Here is a 13,273-nt window from a genome sequence, read left to right as displayed (position 1 = left end):
AACACAACGCTCATATACACGTCTATAAACTAATACACACATACACCCTATCCCTATGATTTTAAAATAAATGCGAGAACTAGGACTTGAACCCTGATGGACCGGGATACCATAATTTTTCTAAGGATGATTATAATGGGAAGTATTATATAGTAGGCCCCTCCTAATGCTCCACCTTGTATCGGTGCTAAGAATGCCATGTAGGCAAAAAATCTGATGTGGCAAGGTAATTAAGAGAAGAAAGATGAGTGTGATAACCCTAAAAAGAAACAACGCTAAGCACGTGAACCTAGTCAAACGACTTCCATGAAAGAAACTCATCAATGCATGAACAACTTTAGTTGCAAAATTATTAAATAAAGAAGGCTTAGCTACAACAAGTTAAGCCCCTATGCATTATGGGCTTTGGTTGCTAAACTCTTTAATGTGCTTAGCACCTCATCTTAGCATCGATGCATTGGAAGTAGCCTTAGTATCATCCATATGATACTAGTGTATGATACTATACTCGTATGCATAACATCATATGTTAGTATTATAGGATAGATCATTTATTGTCATGCATGACACATACTTCCTCCGTTCCTAAATATAAGTCTTTTTAAAGGTTTACTAGAAAACTACATACAAATGTATATAGACATATTTTAAAATGTACGTTCACTCATTTTGCTTCGTATGTAGTCCCCTAATGAAATCTCTAGAAAGACTTATATTTAGGAACAGAGGGAGTACTCATTTATTGTCATAGGAGTATTAGCATAACATTTAATATGATAAGGTATCATGTTATGATACTCAACTCTCTTTTTCATTTAATTTTATGTCACCTAATCAAAATTGTCTAGTTGGCATGCATGATACTCCATCCTTTTCGGTTTAGGTTGGTTGTAATGGGAAGTATCATATGCTAGTATCATGCATATGATACTAGTGTATGATATTACATCTGCATGCATGAACAATATTTTCCTCACTTTCATTAAATATGGTGCGAGACTCAAAGCTCTTTAATTCAATTAAACTCAAGTGAGCCTTATACTCCCTCCTTTCCGGTTTATAGGGCTTATCTTAAAAAAATAGATTTTCATTATATTAGGCTCATTTTGAGTCTAATTGAGTTAAAGTGCTTTGAGTCTCACCCCATATTTAATTCATAGATTTTAGAAAAAGGAAATGGGTGGCTATGCATGCATCATTTTCTACATCCACCATGCAAGTCCAATGAGGAGGATGCTACATTTATTGCCTTGGAAAAAATTGAATATGAGAAAAACATTTCATTGGCTAGTTAAAATTAGTGTCATCCACTCACAATTCACCTTGGTTGATGAGATTTCAGATTTGAGCTCTATAAACTAGAAAGGAGGGAGCATAATAAAAATCTATTTTTTTTTGAGATAAACCTTCTAAACCGGAAAGAGCCAGCCTAACCATCCAATTAATTTGCAAGTGTTTTTATATATGTGACTAAGGCCTGTACCAATGCATCGTCACTTAGCACGTAATCATATACGTAATAAAAACATAAAAAACAACTAGTACAATGCATTGTATCTTATGTGTTGTATGTAATTTTAATGATTTGTGACTCATGCATGCATGTGATTGGGTTAACACCTCTTTTTGCCTATAATTACGTGGCAAGGTTGTATGTTAGCTATTCCCTCCGTCTCGGTTTATAAGCCATCTTATGAAAATCAAATAAACCCAAAACACTAAGGCACGGTGCATTAACTTCCACCTCGTTTCTTGTTTTTTGACATGAATAAAGGAATCAACCAATAAGAGACGTGTGACATGTATGTTTTTAATGATTTAAGACTAACTAGCACGACATGCAGCGGTCAATTCATTGCATGCAATGCTATTAATTAAAAAATTAACATTAATTAATTTAGTTTTCCTCTCCGTCTTGATCGCGGTGCACAACCTAAGATGACTTATAAACCGAGATGGAGGGAGTAAGATACAGGCCCTGTTTGGATACTCTAACTCGGTTAGAGGTTACAGTTAGATTCTAACCCTGGACTAATTTTGAACTAACTCTAACCAACGAGGTGTTTGAATGATAGGGTTAGATTGCCAATAAAAGCACCTTTTCCAATCATTTGACTCATTTAATCAGGATTTGGTGTGGTGAAGGTAGAGGGAAAAGTAACTTTTCTGGCCCCACCTAACTCTAACCCAAATAAGCACCTCTTGAGTGGTTAGTTTTTTTGGTGGGTTAGATGCATCTAACCAACTCTAACCCTCGTGTTTAGATGTTTTGCGGTTAGTTTAGTCCAATCTAACCAACTCTAGCTCTAACCCATGGATCCAAACAGGGATACAACCTCACTATCTTTTATTATTAAATATAATACCACATATTTAAAATGTTTATGAAACCACGTTAAGAGAGTTGCATTGGCAGGCCTGAAGTATAGCATAAGCCCTGTTTGGATCCCACTGCTAGAGCTAGTTTGAGCTAGTTGAAGCTAAACTAGCTCCCAAAGTATCCAAACACATGTGCTAGTTTGGGTTAGATGTAAACTAACCCACCAAAAAAAACTAGCCCTGAAAAGAGGTGCTAATTGGAGCTAGTTGGGATGGACAAGTAAAAAAAATTCAATTCTGACCGCATCGGATCCTCTCCACCTCCCGCATCTTATCCTTTCTATCCTCTCCATCCTCCCGCATCCAGCCGCATCGCTCGGCCTGCTCGTCACCGCCGGCCGCGCTCGCCCCCGCCGCCCCCAGTCCGCCCGCCAACGCTGTCCTCGTCCTCCTCCAACTCCTCGCCGCCCCCAATCCGCCCGCCAACGCCGCCCCCGTCCTCCTCCAACTCCCCGCCGCCCCCAGTCCGCCCGCCAACGCCACCCCCGTCCTCCTCCAACTCCCCGTCGCCTGCCACCGCTGGCCCCGTCCCGCTTGCCACCGTCGGCCCCGTCCCGCCTGCCACCGTCGGCCCCGTCGTCTGCAGGCACGTAGTTTTCACAAGATCTGATGTATCCTCCTACCAACCAAGAGGGCAAGAGTCCAGCAACAGCCGCCGCTGTTCACCGCAATTACGGGCGAGACGATGAGTCGACTTGATCCTGGTCCATGCTACCAGTAGCAATAGTCGTGGGTCTCCCCCTCCTCGATGAGGCCGCTTCATCTTTCGCCGCGCTAGGGCCTTCTCCCGGCTGTTCATTCACGGTCCGCCGCTCCAGTATGGACAAGATAAAAATTATCATATTTTGGATATTTAATTTGCAAAGATGATTTTTATGTCATTTGTGAGCGGAAGGAGGCCACACAAGAGCCGGCCACAACAAATCCTTGTTAAAAAAGTCAAATGATTGAAAAAGTATATTCATTATCAAACTAACTCTTTCATCCAGACATCACAAAAAGCTAGAGTTAGTTTACGGTTAGTTCAGAGTTAGAAACTAATTCTAACCTCTAGCCAAGCTAACTCTGTCATCCAAGCATCACAAAAGGCTAGAGTTAGTTCACTGTTAGTTCAGAGTTGAGAGTTCCAAACAGGGCCATAGTTGGAACTTATCGTAGGAGGAAGCATCGGCCAGGTGATTTGTGCCGGCAAACCCTTTGTTTCCCTCCTCGAGAGGCAACACAACACGTTGACAGGGTGCTTGGCCACGATTCACCGTCCACTGACCACCGCTCCTCCCCGTGCCGTCCCGGTGTCCCACGCACGCCCGCATTCAATAATCAATACCGCCACTACGGCCTACGGCAGCTATCAGTCAATGCGCCACCCCCACCCCAAAGGCAAGCTCGCCACCCCAGCAAAGGCCATCCGTCCGTCCCCAGACGCCGGCCCATCACGTCACGGCGCCGCGGCCGGGAGCGGGATAAAATGGAGCTGTAACCAGGATCCGGTTCCACCGCCGCGCGGCCACAAGAGACGAAACTCCCGACGCGGACTTGTGGTCGCAGTGGCCACTGGCATCTCCACTCCCCCACACGGGAAGAAGCAGACAAGCGGCGCGTTTCCCCACCAGGAAGCTACCAGTAACCGCGGCAAGCCGAGGAACCCAGGCAAAGCCATCATCTTCCTCTTCTTCCTCTTTCTCCCATCCTTTTCTTTGTTCCCCTCGCCCACGGTTTCCCGGCCGGAGCACGGGGGGATGCGGGTAATGCCGAGGGTGAGGCGGGGAGGCGTGGGCTGGACGGCCGTTCTTGCGGCGGCGCTGCAGCTTCTTCTTGTCGCGGCTGCGGCGGCGGAGGCCGGCAAGTACAACGCGGTGTTCAATTTCGGGGACTCCCTGGTGGACGCCGGCAACCTGGTGACCGAGGGCATCCCGGACTACCTCGCCACAGCGCGGCCACCCTACGGACAGTCCTACTTCGGCTACCCCACCGGCCGCTGCTCCGACGGCCGCCTCGTCATCGATTTCATCGGTAATTCGCAGATTGATTCGTTTGAGTCCGGTCTCGGGCGCGTCCTGGGGTTCAAGATTTGACTGATTTGGCTTTCTTGGTGCCCGCAGCGCAAGAGTTCGGGCTGCCGCTGCTGCCCCCGTCCAAGGCCAAGAACGCCAGCTTCGCGCAGGGCGCTAACTTCGCCATCACCGGCGCCACGGCGCTCGACACGGAGTTCTTCGAGAAGCGGGGGCTCGGGAAGAGCGTCTGGAACTCGGGGTCACTCTTCACCCAAATCCAGTGGCTACGCGACCTCAAACCCTCCTTTTGTAACTCCACCCAAGGTAGTACAATAAACAAAACAAATTATTCTTTATCTATCCTATTATAATAGTTCCATTTCGTTGACGTTGATGTGTGATTTGTATCTGAATTGGGTGCGGTCTTCTGTTCCTATTTTCTTGTCTCTGAAGAATGCAAGGATTTCTTTGCCAAGTCCCTGTTCGTCGTGGGTGAATTGGGCGGAAATGACTACAACGCGCCACTCTTTGCCGGGAAGGATCTCAGGGAGGCCTACAACTTGATGCCTCATGTCGTTCAGGGCATCTCAGATGGCGTCGAGGTAAACATTTGTGTCTCTGCTGTATTCCAGCATGATGTGTGCAGCTTTGTTCTAATCCCTTGTGCGTGCTGCAGCAATTGATTGCTGAGGGGGCAAAGGATTTAATTGTGCCTGGAGTGATGCCATCCGGGTGCTTTCCAGTGTACCTGAGCATGTATGTTGATCCTAAAGAAGGGTACGGTCTGCGTAGCGGCTGCCTCAAGCGATTCAACACGTTTTCTTGGGTGCACAACGCGATGCTCAAGGGTGCGCTGGAGAAGCTTCGTGCCAAGCACCCTGGCGTGAGGATCATATATGGGGATTACTTTACACCAGTTATCCAATTCTTGCTTCAGCCTGAGAAGTTTGGTGAGTTCCCCATCACTTATAAGTAATTAAATATGTTGCTGCGATTGTTTAGCACTAGAAAACTTTAGAACCTGATATTATAATACTGAAGGTTTGCTTTGCTAGTGCTAAGTAATAAAGACAAAATTAACATTTGGTGACATAGCTAATTCGACCTAATTGCATAGTCAACCGTCAAACTATGTTCTTGTGAGATGTAATCAAAGTTACTGATAACTTTGATCTAGGTGTAGGTTTTTCAGTGTTTCAGACAGTAAATATATCTTGCTATGTGTTTAAGACGTGACAGAGCATACTCCGAGTATACAAATTTCAAAGATAGTAAACACATTAATTTAGTAATCATAGGGGATCTACATCCAGATTACAGTTTGTCAGTGATACAGAGGTGGAGAGGCCAGGAGTAATCCTCCATTATCTTAGAAAGATGGGATACTATTTACTGCTTATATTTATATGGAAATTTTCACCTATTTTTCTGAATATTGGGGGACCGACCTATTACACGAACGCTCCGCTCCATGCTCTTAGTTGTGCATGTTCCCAAAAGTTGTGCCATAATTCTTTCATTAAATCTTTGTTTTGTGTATTTCTTTTGCCCATACAACATCGGCAGCCCAAAACTTGACCTTGCCATTCAAGTTATGGAATACTCCCTCCGTCCGGAATTACTTGTCGCACAAATTTATAAAAATAGATGTATCTAGAACTAAAATACATCTAGATGCATCCATTCCTGTGCCAAGTATTTTCGGACGGAGAGAGTATATATATATATATATATATATATATATATAAGAATGTATGTCGTGTTGAGCCCATAGGAAGTCGTCCACAGCATAAGTAGAATCACCTTGACGGCAACCTGTGAAGTTTAGATCGGCCTGCAAGAGGATTTCTTATTTCATGTTGAAAACACAATCCTAAGGAGTTAAGGTATATCTAGAGAACATCAAAGCAATATACTTACGTATTGGTGTATCGTACCACACTGAGACAACGAATTGCAAGTTGTCAAGCAGAAATTACTTATGCTCCATGATATTGTTAAATTGGGCATTTTATTATGAAAATTGTTTAGAGCATCATCTTGCAGTATGGCACTGCAACAAGATAGACTAGGTAACCTTCCTACCCTTGTACTACTGTTGCAATTGTAAGATTTCTGAATAACAAACTTATATTTAAGTCCTTACCACCTTCCTACCCTTGTACTACTGTTGCAATTGTAAGATTTCTGAATAACAAACTTATATTTAAGTCCTTACCACTACACATAGTGAAACACAAACACCCGAAATTCGCTCAACTAACTGAACCAATCGTCTGCCGTTGTATATTATAGTTTCTTGTCTCTTCCATAATTTTGTTTTATTCCAGTTGTAGAAAAATGAGCATGTACTTCTGGCTACTATTTTAGGCAACATTCCGAACAAATAGGAAATGAAGGTTCATACAGGCGGCACATCTTTATCAAAGGGAAAAAATTCATGTACTGGCCGCTTTCAGGACATGATCGCCATCAAGCCATGAGACAATCCTCTCTGTTTCACTGGCACATAAGCAGAATGATAGCACTGAGTCTATCATCTCTGCTTTACTGGCACATTAGCATAATGGTAGTCGTTTAATTTTCCGGACATGTCTGTCTTCACTGCTACTCCCTCTGTTCCTAAATATAAGACGTGTTTGCAGTTAAATTAAACTGCAAAAACGTCTTATATTTAGAAACAGAGGTTAGTACATGTTAAGGGGCACAAATATGTTATCGTTTGTTGTATAAACAGGATATACATCTATTCCAAGAAAGTACTACCAAAGAGTTTTTCTGCCAAGTAGGGGCCTAAAATTTCAGCTCTTGATGTAGGATTTCTCAAGCAGCCGCCTAGAGCATGCTGTGGCGCTCCCGGGAAGGGCCCTTACAACTTCAACCTGACAGCTAAGTGTGGCGAGCCTGGTGCTTCGCCGTGTGCGGATCCAAAGACACATTGGAGCTGGGACGGCATTCACTTGACCGAAGCAGCATATGGGCACATTGCCAAAGGTTGGTTGCATGGCGAATTCGCGGATCAGCCTATCGTACAGTCTTCCTGAGACCCGAGCATCTTCCTAGTTGATTGGCCTGTTGTGCCTTTAGAGTGTATCAAAATAGCACACCAGATTGGAGCTGATAAGGTATAGTTCCATATAGTAGCATGTATGTATATCTCCATCCATTTTGTTGGGATTCATGTCAGCCAGTTAAAGAGAGATGAGATAGGAGGCTGTTAAAGCATCATTTCTTCATTCATCAGGGGGTATAAGTAACAAAATGTATTGCTTAAAGTGGTTGAATATGATACATATTATGATCTTCTGTAGCCTTTGACCTGCTGATCAAAATCCACTATGTCTCTTAACTTATTTATTTATTTTGCCTGGATCTTCGTTCACAAATATAAGATGTTATTTTTTTTTTCTTTGAAATCAGGTATATATAGACACATTTTAGTGTATTTATTCTTTCATTTTAGCCTATATGTACTGTAGTTCTATACTGAAATATGTAAAACATCTTATATCTGTGAATCGGGGGAGTACCTCAGTTTACCTTCTTGCATAAAGTGGCCACAGAGATCTTCTTGTAAAGCACTGCAAGATCTAGTCATGGTTCCTGGAGAAGAATCTCCTGGAGAAGAATCTCAAATATATGTAAAAAAATGTTGACGGTGACTTGGATGGAGATTCTATGTCGGGCAGTTAAAAGTTGGATTCTGAAAACAGGATTTGTATGGTGCCTTCACTATGCTCCATTCCATGATTGCAACATGTGGACCAGCTCTCGTCCATGAGGGCGAGAAGCTTCGGTCCCGAGCTACCGTGGATCCCACTTTTTTCCACTAGTGATAGAGGTAGAAGTTTATCTTGTGCTATGCCCTGAATTAAAGAATAGAGTTTACCTGACACGACCCATGGACGTGGTAGTGCTTCCTGGGGAACATCTGGTTGTTCGCCACTGAAAAAATGTGCTGGCCTGACTCGTGTTACACTTGTGTTTTTAGCGTTTTACTAGGTCGTGAGTTACCACGGGACAACATAGCATTGGTTGTATTTTTCCCGACAGCTCTATTTCTTTTTCCATTGGTTCAAAATTTTCTCGACACATATCTTATTTATTTTGCCCCAACAAGACAAACTTTGCGGCTCTTCCTCCGCAACTTTTATCTCAGTATACTCCTTGCTCTAGCGTCGGTGTCATCACACAACTTTATTCCATATAGTTCCACTATGACATGACAAGCTAGCTCTTATTTGTTATTTATTATTTTTATGGATTGGTAAGGTTCATATGTAGGTGTATGTTTTTCAAGTTTTGGATTTTCCATTGGTTCAAAATTTTCTCGACACATATCTTATTTATTTTGCCCCAACAAGACAAACTTTGCGGCTCTTCCTCCGCAACTTTTATCTCAGTATACTCCTTGCTCTAGCGTCGGTGTCATCACACAACTTTATTCCATATAGTTCCACTATGACATGACAAGCTAGCTCTTATTTGTTATTTATTATTTTTATGGATTGGTAAGGTTCATATGTAGGTGTATGTTTTTCAAGTTTTGGATTCTTGAACTACCATGCCATTCAAATGAAAGCTTCCTATGATTTTCTTGAGCTGAATGCATTGTCATTGTTTGATCAAAGCAAGCGTTGCATAAAGCCATAAACATATTGGTTTGGGAACATGAAAACAAAAGATGCATGAATTCATAGCGAAATCTGATAATGATATATAGAAACTGAAGAGGGTTTTATTAGTACATGCTTGCCCTCTAAATGAAGTTTTACACAGACATGTGAAAAATAATCTAAGAGCATATTGAATGCCATATTATTTATTTACAAAGTCATAAAGTGAAGTTTTCGGACCAAGTATTGAACCTATTGGTCGTTCTTTCAAAATTTGTTCACAAACTTCGATGTTTTTCTCCCACTTCCCTCCATTCTTGACTATCATCATGTGTGTTCCTCTACGTGTAAGTCCCGACCAAAACACAGAGGTAAAGTTTGATAATGGTCTTCATCTTCCTTCACGGCTTCTCTGTCTAGTCTTCATATGTGCGACTGGGTTGCAGTACCTTCTTTTATATGCGTGCACTTCTTCCTACTCCAAAGAATTCTAGTAAAGAATTAAGAAACTTTAACATAACCTCGCTCAATCTGGTGTATTTCCTCGAGCAGCCCGTGCGATTCCCGAGTAGAACAAGAGCTCTCACCCACAACCTCCTTGACATCGTTGGAATCACTTGGTTGCCTGTGTCAACGACCTAGGGGCGTAACTGGTGGGAGGTCAAGGACAAGTGTGTGATGTCGGTGGAGGTGGATGTAGAGGATAAGAATTCAACATACAATCAAAAGTTGAACATACAAACTATCATGCCCTCCATATATCTAAATTTAGATTAGACATGCCTTACTACATCTCAGTACTTATCAAATAGTCTTCCTCAGCTGCTACCAATTTATTTGCTTGTGTTCGCCGCATTGTCCCTGCTCAAACAAAAATTACAGATAAGTGCAAACAGGGGTGCCATAGAAAGTTTAGAAAAATATCTAATACATAACTCAAGCAAAAGCTTCAAGCTCTATAGTAAACCCCACGTACGGAAGAGTGGCAAATAGGACTTGATTTCATTAGACATGGAGTGAGGTGAATCAACAAGCAAACCATCTACAAGTTCTAAGTTCCTCAACTAAAAAAATGTACATAATGACTTACATTTCAAGAACTGAATTTTACCCCAGAACTTAAATCATGTCACAGGAACGATCAAAGTGTATGCAAAGGATTTATACCAAAGAGTACGGTTTAAACTCCCACCGTCGAGCTCGTCGGTCCACCAGTCATCGGCTTGAGCTAGTTAAGTGCCCGTGCGTTGCAACGGGAGAAGGAAAATTTTCATGTTTACAACATAATAGGGTGGATTAAACTAATACTAATATTGTACTTCATGCTATCCATAATAAGTGTCGTAGTTCTGAACTAAGGTAAAACTAACCTTAGTTGTGATACTTATTTTGGATCGAAGGGAGTAATTTTCACATTCATATTCAGTAGGTCCATGCATGAAACCATCATCCGATCTCGAATTTGCACTTGCCTCTAGCCAACGTCCTCGAATGAGAGTAGAACCACCACTCTAACTCCATTTTTATTTTTATATTTGAACAAGAAGAATCCCCAACTTGTTGATGACTTGTTTCCATGCCTATTAAATGCCTTTATTTTCCTTTGATTTAAATGTTCTATGCATTCCGTTTCATTCCATCTATAACAAAGCAACATATATTTAGGGCATAACTATTCAGTTGCAGCAATGCGAGCAAGATATATTGATGGACGGACAGGGTAGTACAATGGAATCTACAGTCCCCTCTTCGTAAAAGAATATTTGTAACAACAAGAATTGGGTGAGAGAAAATAATGGTACTACTAATCTCTACTATAGGGACTAAGAGCTAATTCAGGTCTTATGTAACACAATGTTATAGGGGCAGCCTACTTCTCTAGCACAGCTATCCATAGGTGAGGAGCATAAGTTAGCCCATATCCGCCACATAGAACATACGTCTCTCATGTAAACTAGTTTGTGGAATTGAAAGGTCTACAGATGTTCAAAAAAGAGGTTAAAAGGAGTACAATCTTCTCCAAAGCTTCATGATTAGAATATATTTTCAGTACGTATGATTATAATGGTCTCCAAAACTTCGTTGGAGACATGTATGAAACTTGTTGATTGTACAAAGTTGTATGGGCGAGAAATCTGAAACTGTATTTTTGTGAACTTCTTCAGTTCCTGGCTGATTTTGGTTCAACTTTAAAATAGCCAAACTTTCTATTTTGTGAACTTCTCTAGGTATGGAAGATAACAAATGAATGTAAAACAATCAGACCTGCTATTTTGTGAACTGAGTTAGCTATTTTCTTTCTTCTTTTATGCAAAATATAGCAATAGCGGAAGTAGTACACTCCTTAGTACCAACAGGAAGTAGTTATATAGGGTATATATGTCTCCCTTGACCATCGCAATTACATATAGGATCACATCAGCTCCAACTAACGATATAGCAGCAATAGTAAATACACAAAGAATGAAAATCCCAATCATAGCCAAAAATTATAGAAGTGAAACCAATTTGTCCCATCCTTGTTGCATGTTGAGCAAGCCCCCTATCTCTCTAGTAGATGAAAAAGGAATGGAATTTGATCAAGAAATACCAGCAACCTGTTGCATGTTGTGTAACTCCCAAATCTCTCTAGCCGATCTTGAGCATTGTTGTTTAGGACTTGGTCGCCGTGTTCATGGAGCGGCGCCCCGTCTCAATGTCGTGGTGATTCTTCAACCCACATGATCTTCTCCTCATACGCTCCTCTGCTGTCGAATGTGGGCTTCAGGTCATCCTGGATGAGGAACGGGTCTTTCTCCTTCTTCTCCTTCTCATCGGTTTTCAAACTTGACCAGCAACCAAGCCGGAGGGCACTAGTTCTCGTTGATTAGCAGAATTTTTCTATTGCAAAAACAAGTCAGTTTTTAGCGCAGGTTGATTCAGATAATACATTTTGTGAGGGATTTAGATGATACTCCGTATCAAAAGTCAAACAAAAAATCAATTCAGTTGCTTTTACATTAAAATGGTCTAATTCATTAAGAATAATCACCAATCAAGTTTATAAGAAGTTTGTTCAGAAAGTTGGGCCTATAATTTAGCATCCCAAAATACCCATCTTGTTAAAAATACATTAATCTGATCTAGCACATATGCATGGATACATATATCAATACATTAATCCGATCTGCACGTATGCATGGATATGTATATCAATACTTTCTCATGATTATCATCACATATATTGCCTAACACTAACACAAACATGATAGAAAATTGGGCGATGCTCTGCGCCGGCGCGCCGGCCCAAAGATTCGGCCGGCCGCGTGTGGGCCGCCCGATCTGCCAGCTGTAGGCGGGCCGCGCCGTTAGATCTTCATGCAACATTTTTTCCTCGATGCAACAAATTTCGACGCTATGCAGCGATTTTCGTCAAAGGTTGCAACAAAAAAATAATTGTAGCAAAAAAAATATCTACGTGATCGTAGCAAAAAGACCCGAAGAAGATGATGCGTGATAGCAAAAGTCAAATGCCGGTTGTAGCAAATATCTACGTGACGTGTATGCAACGTTTTTAGTGAATGGTTACAGCAAAAAATGATGCCGGTTGTAGCAAAAAATAACACGGTTGTAGCAAAAGTCAAAATGCCAGTTGTAGCAAAAATCCAACAAACTCGAGTTGCAACCAAACGTATATGCAACTTTTTTACTGGACAAATGTAGTAAATAAAAAACGCTTGTAGAAAATATGAACGCTGGTTGCAACAAATTTAGACAAGAAAAAAAGTTGCATGGAAAACGTTTGTATCAAAATAACACATGGTTGCAACAAATTTGACAAAAAAATGTTGCATGCACCTGCCAACGAGGCACGCGGCCCGCGTGCGACCGACCGAACGATTCGGCCGACGCGCCAGGTGGAAACGCTTACCTAGAAAATTTGGATATGCGCTAGAAATAGGATGTGAGAGTGAGACCTATCCATTCCACACGAGGATGGGGATTACACGCAAATAAAAGGAAAATCAGATCTGCACTAAAAAGTTCAAAAGAAAATCATGTACGAGCAAAAGGGTAAAGCGAAAAATTGTTGCATAATCTATACTTGTGCCGGGTCTTGGGAGCGGCCAGCGAGGCGATGCAGCGCCGCGCCTCATCGTCGAGTGGGGGCAAAACATGGTAAGTGCCGCCAAGATCTTCCCCCAACACGCCCAATACTGTGGCGCTGGTGCCTTCCATGGGCTCATCGGCGAGGCTTTGGAAATCCGAGGCGAGCTGGCAGGTGGCACCGGCGGTTGCGGTTGC

At 42.1% G+C, this 13,273-nt stretch overlaps 1 protein-coding gene across 1 annotated transcript; it reads left to right on the top strand.

The window, feature by feature from the left end:
• The first annotated feature begins 3,722 nt into the window (after positions 1-3,722).
• Positions 3,723-7,726, top strand: LOC123410189 (GDSL esterase/lipase At5g45910-like). The gene is made up of 5 exons (XM_045103088.1): positions 3,723-4,392; positions 4,482-4,697; positions 4,827-4,975; positions 5,050-5,323; positions 7,191-7,726. The coding sequence occupies exons 1-5, from the start codon at positions 3,738-3,740 to the stop codon at positions 7,415-7,417; spliced, it is 1,521 nt and encodes a 506-aa protein (XP_044959023.1). The 5' UTR covers positions 3,723-3,737; the 3' UTR covers positions 7,418-7,726.
• Positions 7,727-13,273: the final 5,547 nt, after the last annotated feature.

This window comes from Hordeum vulgare, chromosome 7H (assembly GCF_904849725.1).
Source record: "Hordeum vulgare subsp. vulgare chromosome 7H, MorexV3_pseudomolecules_assembly, whole genome shotgun sequence".
In the NCBI taxonomy this organism is placed as follows: Eukaryota; Viridiplantae; Streptophyta; class Magnoliopsida; order Poales; family Poaceae; genus Hordeum; species Hordeum vulgare.
This window is presented reverse-complemented; position numbering and strand designations above follow the sequence as displayed.